The 14,329-nt window shown below is 45.6% G+C and overlaps 1 protein-coding gene across 1 annotated transcript in view; it reads left to right on the forward strand.

Moving 5' to 3' along the window:
- Positions 1–14,329, forward strand: part of LOC126479789 (5'-3' exoribonuclease 2 homolog) — a 427,511-nt gene that overhangs the window by 401,131 nt on the left and 12,051 nt on the right. The window contains exon 19 of the mRNA XM_050103814.1: positions 7,772–8,336. Coding sequence (XP_049959771.1) covers positions 7,772–8,336 — 565 coding nt within the window. The remainder of the gene's footprint in view (positions 1–7,771; positions 8,337–14,329) is intronic.

Here is a 14,329-nt window from a genome sequence, read left to right on the forward strand (position 1 = left end):
TTACGCTCCTGCTCCTCTATTAACTTATTTCTATACTACAGATTCTGTATTCCCAGTAGAGGATCTCGCTAGAATGCCCACTGGCTTCCCCACTGCATTCCTCAATGAAAATACTTTGAACAAATCCCACATAGTAAGCCACTGCTCACAAACCTACGACAGAGCCCACACTTCTCACTCATGATAAAATTTTACAGTTACTGAAAAAAACTATACATCTGCGTTACCTAAGGTCGTTCTCACCAGTAGAACTATTTATAGAACTAACAAAAGCGGTCTCTAAATTCTCTCTCTACTAAGAAAGCAAGTTCTTATATTAATACTAGTTAACCACAACTAATACCAGTACCAACAAAACTTCACAGAGTTATTAGCTAAAACCAAAAATTCAAGCGGCCACTGGAACACTCAACGAAATTTACTAAACGACTTCAACGCACAGAAAACTCTAAAAAATACAGCGAGTGAACGTTTCCAAAAGTTTATTAAATCGTTATTTCGCCACAAACACCACGAAACACCGCTGAAAACTATTAAATTTAATAACTGTACAACATTGTACAAGTAACTTTGTCAGTACTTAGCTTTATACCCACTGCATCTGCAACTGCACGTCGCAGAATGTAAACACACTACTGAGGCGTGAGATTTGGACGAACTACGTAAGCACACTCACGAATAACAGACCACTCGAGTCAATAACACGGAAAGAAAGAAAGAAAGAAGGTGTGCAATTTACTACTCAATCCGACCAGTCCTCACAAGGCCCAACGCTACCGACCCACCTCTGCGTCATTCTCAGCTCATAGGCGTCACTGGATGCACTGGTTGCGGATACGGAGGGGCATGCGGTCAGCACACCGCTCTCCCCGCCGCTGTCAGTTTTCGTGACCAGACCGCTACTTCTCTGTCAAGTAGCTTCTCATTTGGCCTCACAAGGGCTGAGTACACCTCACTTGCCAACAGTGTTCGGCTGTCCCTAACTGTCACCCATCCAAGCCAAACAGCGTTTAACTTCGGTAATCTGAAAGGAACTGGTGTTACCACTGCGGCAAAGCCGTTGGCTCATGTGTAATGTAGTGCGTATTAAATTGGTCTTCGTCAGTCGTTTGCGGTCTGAGAAAATTAATTGTCGACGAATACCGTGCAGCTGCTGTAGATTGTGTATCGTGTTCGCATCGATTTAAGACCTTCCGGGAAGTGGTCTCGAATCGGAGTCGTGATTTTTCCGCCAGCAGCGGGAGGGCGCGGCCTGTCGCTGGTGACGCGTGCGGCCGGCATTGTCTCAGCGGCACGAGGCGCCCTAATAGCCGCCTCCCCCGCGCCAGCCGCCAATTAGCAGCACCGCTAGTTGCCTTCGTTGACTTCTCCGGCTGACTGGCTCCCAGTTGTGCCCATGGCGTGACGGCGCCAACGGTTGCCAGGCACACAAATAAAACACGTGTCCTGTTTTCCGTGAGCTGCAGTGATTATTCCGTGCAGCTGTCATGGTGACAAGAATATTTGAAACTGCGTGTACTAGTAGATCAGCGAAAAACACAGTGATTTTTTTCCTCCTCATCTGTTAATTATATCGATGGTGGCTCGGCAGTAGCACTTTTGGTCTCCCGTGTCGAAGGTACAGGGTGTCCCACATAAAACCGGTAAGCCTCACGCCCGAGATTCAAGTAACAATGAACTAACTAAAAAAGAGTAGGTAATAGTAGCATAAAAAAACATGATTGCCTATAAATAAGAGCTGCTGGAAGTGCTGGTCATGGGCATCCATGCATCGCTGAATGCGTGTGGTGACGTTACCAGCAACACGCTATAATTCTGCAGATGTGATGTTTTAATTTCTCTATCAATGTTTCTGCATTCAGATTATATGGGTTGTCCTGTGACCAGTACCTGCAATTTTGGGAGTTTACATAATCTGACAAATGAAACCAGCCCTTACCTGACACGAAAGGGTTCAAGTAACCGTTAGGAATTGATGTTAACTGTCATTCACAATAATGATCTTTTTTTTTTATCCTGATCCTCAAATTTCAACTCTTGCACCACACTCACACAAAAGACTTTTAATTCCATTTCTTTTAGTACACGATGAGACGATGTACGAGATACACCAAACTGCTGCGATAACCTCCTTACCAACTTGGGGGGACTTGGTCGTAATGTCCATGCGAATTCTGTCTGTAGCTTCAGGGGTCCTCACTGTCGGTCGACTATTCCTTTGTACTTTCTGAACGGGTCCTACAGCACTTCATTTCTTATACAGATATTGAATAGTGTTGGTCATGAGGATTTTTCTACCATAATGCTTCGCTTGAAACATTTCTTTACATTCCGTGATGGAGCCTGTCTTTACATAACACTCCACAATATCAATTTGCTGTTGTAATGCAACTGCCGCATTTTTGTAACACCTCAGCAATACGACCTTCAGACAGCAATTTACGCACGAACTCATAGCTGCACTCACCTTTCCGATAAAATACAGTGTAGCCGTCTTTCGAGACACCGTTGCCACTTCATAATCAATTCGACTTTAACAGATTAAACGGTGCGTGAAGCATACCGGTTTTATGTGCGACACCCTGTACCTTCCGATGTGATTTCTAGATCGCGGTGTGCCTTGGATGGCTATCTTCATTTTGGCATTTCCACTTCGTATAGCGGACATCGTTGGCGTTTCCGGAGGAAAGCAGAGGATAAGGAACACTGTAGATACGACAGGAAGATCAGAACCGTTGGTTGCCTGACTAACTTCGTAATGAAAAGGAAGGAAAATGAGGGTTTCAACATTCCGTCGAAGACGACGACGTAAGAGACTGCACAAGGTCGGGTATGTCAAGAACGATGAAGGCAGTGGACGACTGGATCCTTTTCGAACGAATCACCCAGGCATTAGCAAAAAAGATTTAGGGACATCTTGCAACAGGTATATCGAGTATGGGTCCACTGCTCACTGCCACCGAGATCTGTCAAACATTTTCTGGCAGTCGCTTGAATTACCCATCATCGTACAGTGTACACACGTCGCACAGGAATCCATTTCTGCAACTTTACTACCCGATTCTGTTTTCTGGGGCGGACAAAGCCTTCCAGTGAAACGAACAGCCACAAGGTTAGAAATATTCGATAGTAGTTCGAAGAGTAAGCGCGTGAGTCCCTAGTTCTTAGCTCGCCCCGGATGACTGAATCAAGCAGAGCGTCTGTGGAACCTCCTCGGGTGTTATCTTATGGCTGATTGTGACATGCAGAATTAGCTCATAACTGCACGATTTCACATCTTTGAAAATATACCACCATGGTTCCTAGTCATTTGCAACGCTTCTAATTGGTATCCACGTTACGTGCCGATGTTCTGCATGTTATTGGTTACTGGCAGGCCATGTCTCGCGAGTGAAGCCTATTGAACTGAAATCATGGTTGAGATACTGTGCTGGTACTGGGGAGGAAAGCGCTTCAAATTCCATATCTGGCTTCTTGCCATGGGTTTCCCTTGATTTCTCTCTGTCGTTCACTTTGCAGTTCCAAGGGGACGTCGTATTTCCTTCACGAACATGTGCCATCGTCAGCTATGATACGTTTACTCATTGCGCTATCGACCTGACCATAAACGGAGACAGTCGTCCTATTCTTCCAGGACAATGCCGTACTCTAGGGGTGGCACTTCGCGGACGATGCTGTCAGTTACAGGAAACTGTTCTCTAGGAAAATGAAGACATGCAGAGGATCGACGTTAGGTGCAGGTCCTAGCAGTCGATCCTCACGTAAATATAAATTTATAAGTATTGCACCTAAATAGGTAGAAAGTGACTCACTGTTCGACTACGCTATTAGAAATGAATCAGCAGAAAATGTATCAAACGTAAAGTAAATAAAATAATCGATCAGAACGACATAGGTCGGCCGCTGTGGCCGAGCGCTTGTAGGCGCTTCAGTCTGGAACCGCGCAACCGCTACGGTCGCAGCTTCGATACCTGCCTCCGACACGGATGTGTGTGATGTCCGTAGGTTAGTTAGGTTTAAGTAGTTCTAAGTTCTAGGGGACTCATGACCTCAGTTGTTAAGTCAAATAGTGCTCAGAGCCATTTCAACCATTTCAGAGCAACATAAAAATATTTGTAGGAAAAGCAGATGCATGGATGAGATGAATTGGAAGAATGTTGCCGAAATGTAACCAAGCCATGGATGAGATGCCTTGCAAAATTCTCGAGAATTGATGCGATAATAGTCTAGAGCAATACATTCGACGTTACCTTTCAACAGAGAAACAAATGGTTTCTCTTGTCTATAACAGAAAAGCGATACAGAAACGTACAAATCAACTGATAATATGTTTTCAGACGAGTTATCGATTCATTTTGGCCCACATTATTTCTGCGAGCGACCTGATCGTCTTTAGGTTCATTGAACAGTGGTGTTATGTGTAGCTTTTGCATGGACTACATCCATACTGCGAGATTTTATCGGTGTGGTGCCTCAATTACAGTAGAGCTATGCTACTGGCGTCCGCTACGTTGCTTGCTATTCTTTTATGTGCCCGTGCCCTTACTTTATCTTCCAGGTTTAACGATTGATTTTACTGAAAGTATTTTAATAAATCAGATGTATAGTGGTTTATTCGATAGCAGGTGATGTCAGGGACTTTTCCTCCCATCTTAGGATGGGGAATGGAGCAGGTCACAGAAAATTGTAATTGGTTAATTCAAAACGCTTACAGTGTAGATGCCGACAACGGGATAATGCCAGAAAAGAATGAGGAGGGCGAATTGTGTGGGCTACGTTTGGAATTCAGAAATACTAGGTGTTACGGTATTAAATGAGCATTTTTTTAAAAAAATGAAACACTAATTTTGAATTGAAAAGTAAAAACATTTTATTCAAAGTACTGACCATTGCTTTCCATACATTTTGACCACCTTTTTGGCAATTGGTGGACACCATGCCAATAGAAATGTTCGTCTTTTGAAGCAAACCAATCAGACACACAATTTTCGACTTCTTCGTAGGAATCGAAGTGTTCCTCAGCCAATGCGTGTCCCATTGATGAAAACAAATGTTAGTCGGAAGGGGCCAAGTCTGGTGAATACGGCAAGTGGGGTAGCAGCTCCCAGCCAAGTGTTTTGATCGTATCCTGAACCAGTTTTGCTTTGTGTGCAGGTGCATTGTCGTATAAAAAAAATACTTTGTCATGCCTTCTGGCCCATTATGGTCGTTTTTCGATCAATGCATAGTTCAAATTGATCATTTGTTGTCTGTGGCGATTAGTATTCACAGTTTCACCTGGTTTTAGAAGCTCATGGTGCACCACATCTTTCTGATCCCACCAAACACAGAGCATTGTCTTCTTGCCGAATCGATCTGGTTTTGCAGTCGATGTTGATGGTTGTCCTGGATTAACCCATTATTTTTCCCGTTTAGGATTCTTAAAATAAATCCCTTTTTCATCGCCAGTAACAATTCGATGCAAAATTGATTTTCTTTCATGCCTTTGAAGCAAAATTTGACAAATTGTTTTTCGGTTTTCCATCTGTCTTTAATTCAATTCATGTGACACCCATTTTCCACACTTTTGGATCTTACCCATAGCTTTCAAACGATCAGAAATTGTTTGTTGTGCAACATTAAGCATTGCTGCCATTTTCTTCTGACTCAAAGTATCATCTTCCTCCAATATTGCTTGCAATTCCGCGTCTTCGAACTTTTTTGGTGGTCTTCCGCGTTTTTCATTTCTTACATCAAAATCATTATTTCTGAACCGTTGAAACCATCTTTTGCATGTTGCTTCTGATAGAGCATGATCGCCATATGCCTCGACAAGCATTCGATGCAACTCCGCAGCACTTTTTTTCAAATGAAAACAAAAAATTAATGTTTTCCGCAAATCACTTTCTGGTACAAAATTCGACATTGTTAACACGATGAAAACATATGATGTTAAGGCTCGTTAACAACAAATGTTCCCTATCGACACATTTGTATCTTAACGCTCATTTCATACCGGTACACCTGGTAGTCAATTGAGTTGGGTGTTGAAGAAAGCATTTTAACAGTGGCACTTAATGATAGTTTCTCTTCAGAAATTTTGCGTAAACATTTAGTAAATAAACTGCACGGTAAGGTTTTCTATGTCAGTAATTATCTCCTCTTTCCCTCGTTTTAATGAGTGTGAGTGCGTGTCAACTGTTTGTAATCTTGTGGGCCTGCTGCGTAATAAATGTCTTTCAAGGACATAATAAATTTGTATAAACAGTTACGCTGCTATACAGTGAAACTCTCAGAGGTGGTGGTTCACATTGCAGTACACATCGGTACCTCTAATACCCAGTAGCACGTCCTCTTGCATTGATGCATGCCTGTATTAGTCGTGGCATACTATCCACAAGTTCATCAAGGCGCTGTTGGTCCAGATGTCCCAACGGCGATTCGGCGCGGATCCCTCAGAGTGGTTGGTGGGTCACGTTGTCCATAAACAGTCCTTTTCAATCCATCCCAGGCATGTGCGATACGGTTTATGTCTGGAGAATATGCTGGCCACTCAAGTCGAGCGATGTCGTTATCCTCAAGGAAGTCATTCACAAGATGTACACGATGCGGGCGCGAATTGTCATCCATGAAGACGAACGCCTCTCCAATATGCTGCCGATGTCGTTGCACTATCGGTCGGAGTATGGCATTCATGTATCGTACAGTCGTTACAGCGCCTTCCATGACCACCAACGGCGTACGTCGGCCCCACGTAATGCCAACTCTAAACAGCAGGGAACCTTGCTGCACTCGTTGGACAGTGTGTCTAAGACGTTCAGCGTGACCGGGTTGCCTCCAAACGCGTCTCTGACGGTTGTCTGGTTGAAGGCGTATGCGACACTCATCGGTGAAGAGAACGTGATGGCAAATCTCAGCGGTCCATTCGGCATGTTGTTGGGTCCATCTGTACCGCGCTGCATGGTGTCGTGGTTGCAAGGATGGTCCTCGCCATAGACGTCGGGAGTGAAGTTGCGCATCATGCAGCGCACAGTTTGAGTCATAACACAACGTCCTGTGGCTGCACGAAAAGCATTATTCAACATGGTGGCGTTGCTGTCAGAGTTCCTCCGAGCCATAATCCGTAGGTAGCGGTCATCCACTCTATTAGTAGTCCTTGGGCGGCCTGAGCGAGGCATGTCATCGACAGTTCCTGTCTCTCTGTATCTCCTCCATGTCCGAACAACATCGCTTTGGACGCTAGGACACTTCACTTGTTCAGAGCCCTTCCTGGCCGAAGTAACAATCCGGACGCGATCGAACCGCGGCAGTGACCATCTAGGCATGGTTGAACTACAGATAACATGAGCCGTGTACCTTCTTCCTGGTGGAATAGCTGGAACTGTCGGACCCCCTCCGTTTAATAGGCGCCGCTCATTCGTGGTGGTGGTTTACATCTTTGGGCTGGTTTAGTGACATCTCTGAACAGTCAAAGGGACTGTGCCTGTGATACAATATCCACAGTCAACGTCTATCTTTAGGAGTTCTGGGAACCGGGGTGATGCAAAACTTTTTTTGATGTGTGTATGTATAAAGGCTGTATAGCTGAAATAGGCCTATAGTTCAAATACAATAATAGTCATAACAGCGTAACTGATTATAAAAATTTATTATGTCCTTCATAGTGTATGAGTGAGTTAATAAATGTATGTCACCGAAAAAAATTTTCTCCTTAATATGAGACGCAGTTGTTCGGCATTTGTTGTATTAACGTTTGTTGAGCAGCGTAACGACGTATGTTTAAAAATTGCAGGTTTCGGAGGAGGGCGTGGCCGCCGTGATCAGCCACAGGACCGGCGCGGATTCCACAGCACAAACAGCAGCAACACATCCAGTAGCGGCTACGGGTCCGGAGATAGTAACAGGTACGGCGCAGTCAACTTCGACTACAGCAGCAGGCGGGGTGACCGCGGTGGCAGCGGCGGTTACGGAAGCAGCAGCGGCGGTTACGGAAGCAGCAGCGGCGGCGGCCGCACCTTCCGCGACGACGGGTCAGACGCCGGTCGCAGCTTCCGCGGCGGCTCACGCGACGCCAACAGCTTCGGCGGCCGTGACTACCGCGGCGGCGACGCGGGCTACAACAGCCAGGGCGGCGGCCGCGCACACAGCAACAGCTTCGGCAGCAACAGCAGCGCCAGTGGGGGACGCAGCTACAATAGCAGTAGCGTCAGCAGCGCGGGTTCGGGCGGCGGCGGCGGCCCCATGCGTAGGCGCGAGGCAGCCGCCGTGCGCAGCTATACCACGGGCGCTGGCGGTTCCAGCAGCACGTACAGGACCACCGGCGGACCGGCATCCAACTTCGGGGCTGCTGGCGCTGGGTAAGGACCTACACTGCATTCTTCAGTGCTTTTCTTGTAGTTGGTGTTCTCACGGCAAGCAAGAGAGGAGCAATGTGCACTACTTGCCGTATTTGTAATTCATTACATTCCCAATGAAAAGGCTTATTGATGGTAGGCAATGAAAACTTCGTAATTGCAGTAAACTAATTCCATTACCAAACGGAAATATAAAAGTGCATCAATTTCTTTAATCAGTTAATAAGTAGGCTTCTACTACACAGGGCGATTAAAGAAACAGAAACGTTCATCTACTGACGTGGCACATAGAGCATACAACAAGGATCAGTAATCACTTAGGAACTGGGGGTCGCAAAGGCCATTCGAGGTTGGCGTTGCAGTTATTTAGTGACATGCTACAAATGGACTCCCACTACAGAAGATGCGCAAAGTTTTGCCCAGATGCATCGAGACACGCCTGACATCGACGTTGCATTGAACGGCGCACCCTCTCTGATATATCTGGTGTATCTCGAAAGTATCCTGCTGCCACGACAGTCCCGCTCACTAGGTCCTCCGGCGACACAAGGCCTTTCAGATACCCGATAAGAAAAGATCGATTGGGGTTAGACCATCTGACCGTGGTGGCTATGCAGCTGGCTCACCGCTATCAATCCGGCGGCCGAGAAAGGTTGCATGCATACCTGCCCTCCTTTGTGCCCTGAAATGCGCGGGGGCTCCGTCATGCTGAAATCGAATGCGGAGACTAGGTATGGGAACGTAATTCAGCATGTCCGACACAACCTCTCGCAGGAATACGAGGTACGTGCCACCATCATGTCGGCCCGGGAGAATGTACGGCTCAGTTAAACAGTCTCCGACGATGCCAGCCCACACGTGACTGCAGCGCTCTCTCGTGTCATTGTGTGGCCCTCCGTTTCCTGTGAGATTACTGGTCCTTGTTGTATGCCTGATGTACCATATCAATTTCTAAACTTTTTTATAGTCACCCGGCATCAGTGCTGTCTGTAACGCTTTATATGTTTTCCAATAAACCGTTGTTGCTTTCTCTGTAATATTTAACAAAATGGAGTTACAAGATTTTCAGTGCCTACCACCGGTATGTTAGTTTGTCTGCTTCCAGGGAAGACTGCTTATGGTATCGCGCTTCCTTCCAGGGGAGACTAATTACGATAGAGAAACTCTTAAATAAATCTGAAGGAGAAGGGAGCAATCATACTGACACCTGGAGACTAGTTATGGCAGAGAAACTGTAACTAAATCTGAAGGGGAAGGAAGCAGTCATACTAGGACCTAATACTCTGCATCGTATGCTACACTGTGTGTTCAGAAAATAACATTTTGTGAAAGACTTTTATTTATTCTTCAACCAGGGGTGGAAAAATATGGGAACACCAAAAACGCAACATACTACCGTGAATAATACAATGTAGGAAAACCTTTGTCGTTTAAAACGGCTTCCAGTCGTCTTGGAGTGAATAGATACAAGGGAATCTTATACCGTTCTTCCTGCAATATAGGGGCAACTTTGGCAACGCTGATGCAGGTGGATAGCTCATCCCTCAAAAGTAGACGACAAAGGCACAAGAATATTGAGATCTGGTGACAGTAGTGACCAAGGAAGATGCGACAATTCATTCTTGTGCTCAAAAAAACAAGTTCTGGTCGATGCGAACTGCTTGGACATGGAACCCTATCGTCTTGGAACACGCATCACCGAAGGGAAACAAACGTTGTACCATGGGATGGCCCTGATCATCCAAAGTGTTCACATAACCCTACGTTGAAACGCGACCTTTCAGAGTAACCGTGGGTATCAAGTATGACCATGATATGGCTGCCCAGGTTATCACAGAGCCCCCGCCATGTTTCACTCGTGGGACGTAAACTCGACGAGAAGTTGGTTACAGAGTGAAACAAAACTTGTCCGACCAAATGTCTTTCTTCCATTGCTCCGCAGTCCATGTTTTACGGCTCCGGCACAACGTTTTCCGTAAGGGTATTTGCCTCACTGATGTTCGGTTTCGGAATTCCACCTAGCCGTGCAAGTTCCCTGCTCCATGTTGTTTTGTTGCTGACAGCATTCGAGAGTGCAGCATTTCGTTCTGCACTGACTTTTGCAGCTGGTGTCCCCTTATTTTTCGTCACAATCCTCTTTAATGACCGTTCATCACTATCACACAACACCAACTTTCGTACGTTTTGTGACTTACCGGATGATGTTTTCCACTTTCACTGTGTGTGGTATAAATCTTCGTTGCGGTACCTCTTAAAAAACCAAACAGTTTTGGTTGTCTTAGATACGTAAGTATCTATCACACGAGCACCAACAATTTGGCCCATGTAAGACTTCACTTAGCTCCGACATTGTTCTGACGAAGGCTGACAATTGCACGAAGTGAGGACATTGCAGAGTGCCGCTCGTGGTTAGATAGAACAGCTCAACCTGCAGGCTCGGCTAGCAGCTGCATTTTTTGTTCAAGCCTGCTTTTCTTGCGGTGTTTCCATGCTTTGATCGACCCTAAATATTGTTATCCCCTTCACAATAATAGTTCCCAATTACATATAATACGTTAGGGCTTTTTCCAGTCTCCGAAACACATCTGAACTCGACCTTAGGGGTGGATTTCCACATCATCAGCGATGTGTTCGTAACATAGCCTGTGCTTGCAAAACTACGGCCATCTATGATTTTCTTTCTTTTCGGGGGCAGCGAAAGGCCGAATATGACGTACGTATCTGGAGAGTATGGAGACTGGAATATCATAATAGTATTGTTTTGCGCCGAAATTTCACAAACAAGCAACGAATTTTGAGCAAATGCATTATCATGGTGCAAAAACCATTTCTTCTTTCGACACGAATCCTGGCGGTTTTTCGGGTTGCATCTCTCAAACGTCATTGAACTTGTTACTACTACTCCTTCTCGATCGTTGGATCTTTGGATAAAGCTCGTCGTGCACTGTACCATTCAAATCGAAGGGCACAATGAACACAACTTTCAAATCTGACCGCACTTGTCGAGCGTAAGGTCTTGGCGACCCGTCATCCACAATGATAATTGAGCCACAGATTCGGCGTTTTTCTGTAAACCAGTGTCTCATCACCAGTTATGACACCTATCAGTAGTTCTGCATCGCTGTTGACTTCAGCTAGCGAGTCCTGAGCGACTTGTATTCGACGTTTTTTTCCCCCGAAATTCGAAAATTTATTAACATATTTTACTGTCACAGGATTCATACCCGAAACATCAGAATATATTTCCTGACTAGAGCCACTTCATATTCCAGCACTATCAGTGACGTCTACGATGTGATTCGGCGACCTCTCTTAATAATTTCCTCCACTTTTTTCACTAATTCATCGGTTGATGATGTGCTGGGGCGTCCATGTAGCTCATCGTCTTCAACGTCTTCACGGCGTTTTGCGAAACGTTTCTACAACTAGCAGACCCATGTTTTACTCATAGCAGACCCACCAAAATCAGTATTTAACATTAGTAAAATTTTGTTTCTCTTTACTCCGTTCTTCTAGCAAGATTTCATATATATTCTCATAACCATTTTTATATAGTGTAAATAATCCCCGCTACTACCAAAATACATCAAACCTTTCTGATAGCTGACAACACACTAGATTCCGATGTGGGTAAAGCTGGTGATATAGTCTACTTTTCAGATGTTTGTACCAACAGAACAACGAAAAAACGGCGCGAATAGGTCTAATGCAACAAGCGAAATGGCAAAATTACTGATACTTTTTAACACATCTTGTACGTGACTTGTGAAGCCTTTAATTACTGTGTGACACTAGTTGTGAAAACATGCAGTTTTTGTGTGAACGAGCAATATTGCTCTGAAGGCACAATCTTTTGACATAGACAAATACTTCGTGGTTGTAGTCAGCGATAAGTGCAAAAACTCCCAAGTCAAGAAGTACTGAATAACAGGACAGCAGGATTTAAAGCAGTACAGCTAAAAGTGTATCAGACAAAACAGTGGAGAGCCCATTAGTTTGCATAACAAATGGGGGCATGTTGTTGTTGTTGTGGTCCGGAGACTGGTTTGATGTATCTCTCCATGCTACTCTATCCTGTGCAAGTTTTTTTCATTTCGAAGTAACTACTGCACTGTACATCCTTCTGAATTTGCTTAGCGTATTCATCTCTTGGTCTCCCTCTCGATTTTTACCCTCCACGCTGCCCTCCAATACTAAATTGGTGATCCCTTGATGCCTCAGAATGTGTCCTACCAACCGATCCCTTCTTCGAGACGAGTTGTGTCCCAAACTCCGCTTCTCCCCAATTGTATTCAGTACCTCCTCATTAGTTACATGCTCTACTCAACTAATCTTCAACATTCAATTGGGGCATATGTCTCACTATAGTGAGTACAGGAGCCAGTGTACGCCTTGCCTTCCTCTCAGTCACACATCGCGTCGTCGTCAGAGGCGCTACAGTACTCCCTTTCTTCAGTTGCTGGACTGGCGGAAGTGTGATACACTACTGGCCATTAAAATTGCTACACCAAGAAGAAATGCAGATGATAAACGGGTATTCATTGGACAAATCTATTATACTAGAACTGACATGTGATTTCATTTTCACGCAATTTGGGTGCATAGATCCTGAGAAATCAGTACCCAGAACAACCACCTCTGGCCGTAATAACGGCCTTGATACGGCTGGGCATTGAGTCAAACAGAGCTTGGCTGGCGTGTACAGGTACAGCTGCCCATGCAGCTTCAACACGATACCACAGCTCATCAAGAGTAGTGACCGGCGTATTGTGACGAGCCAGTTGCTCGGCCACCATTGACCAGACGTTTTCAATTGGTGAGAGATCTGGAGAATGTGCTGGCCAGGGCAGCAGTCGAACATTTTCTGTATCCGAAAAGGCCCGTACAGGACCTGCAACATGCGGTCGTGCATTATCCTGCTGAAATGTAGGGTTTCGCAGGGATCGAATGAAGGGTTACATCTGAAATGTAATGTCCACTGTTCAAAGCGCCGTCAACGCGAGCAAGAGGTGACCGAGACGTGTAACCAATGGCACCCCATACCATCACACCGGATGATACACCAGTATGGCGATGACGAATATACGCTTCCAACGCGCGTTCACTGCGGTGACGCCGAACACGGATGCGATCATCATGATGCTGTAAACAGAATCTGGATTCATCCGGAAAAAAATGACGTTTTGCCATTCGTGCACCCAGGTTCGTCGTTGAGTACACCATCGCAGGCGCTCCTGTCTGTGATGCAGCGTCAAGGGTAACCGCAGCCGTTTTCTCCGAGCTAATAGTCCATGCTGCTGCAAACGTCGTCGAACTGTTCATGCAGATGTTTGTTGTCTTCCAAACGTCCCCATTTATTGACTCAGGGATCGAGACGTGGCTGCACGATCCGTTACAGCCATGCGGATACGATGCCTGTCATCTCGACTGCTATTGATACGAGGCCGTTGGGATCCAGCACGGCGTTCCGTATTACCCTCCTGAACCCACCGATTCCATATTGTGCTAACAGTCATTAGGTCTCGACCAACGCGAGCAGCAGTGTCGCGATACGATAAACCGCAGTCGCGATAGGCTACAATCCGACCTTTATCAAAGTCGGAAACGTGATGGTACGCATTTCTCCTCCTTACACGAGGCATCACAACAATGTTTCACCAGGAAACGCCGGTCAACTGCTGTTTGTGTATGAGAAATCGGTTGGAAACTTTCCTCATGTCAGCACGTTGTAGGTGTCGCCATCGGCGCCATCCTTGTGTGAATGCTCTGAAAAGCTAATCATTTGCATATCACAGCATCTTCTTCCTGTCGGTTAAATTTCGCGTTTGTAGCACGTCATCTTCGTGGTGTAGCAATTTTAATGACCAGTAGTGTAAAAACCATGTGAAGCCTGGGATTCTGGCTGTCAAAAGGACACCGGGAAAGCAGTTGCTTCTTCTGTGGTTGTATGTCGTATCGCCCTGCTGCACGCCTCTTTCCACGTAGCCAGTTAATAA

This window comes from Schistocerca serialis, chromosome 1 (assembly GCF_023864345.2).
Source record: "Schistocerca serialis cubense isolate TAMUIC-IGC-003099 chromosome 1, iqSchSeri2.2, whole genome shotgun sequence".
Taxonomy (NCBI): domain Eukaryota; kingdom Metazoa; phylum Arthropoda; class Insecta; order Orthoptera; family Acrididae; genus Schistocerca; species Schistocerca serialis.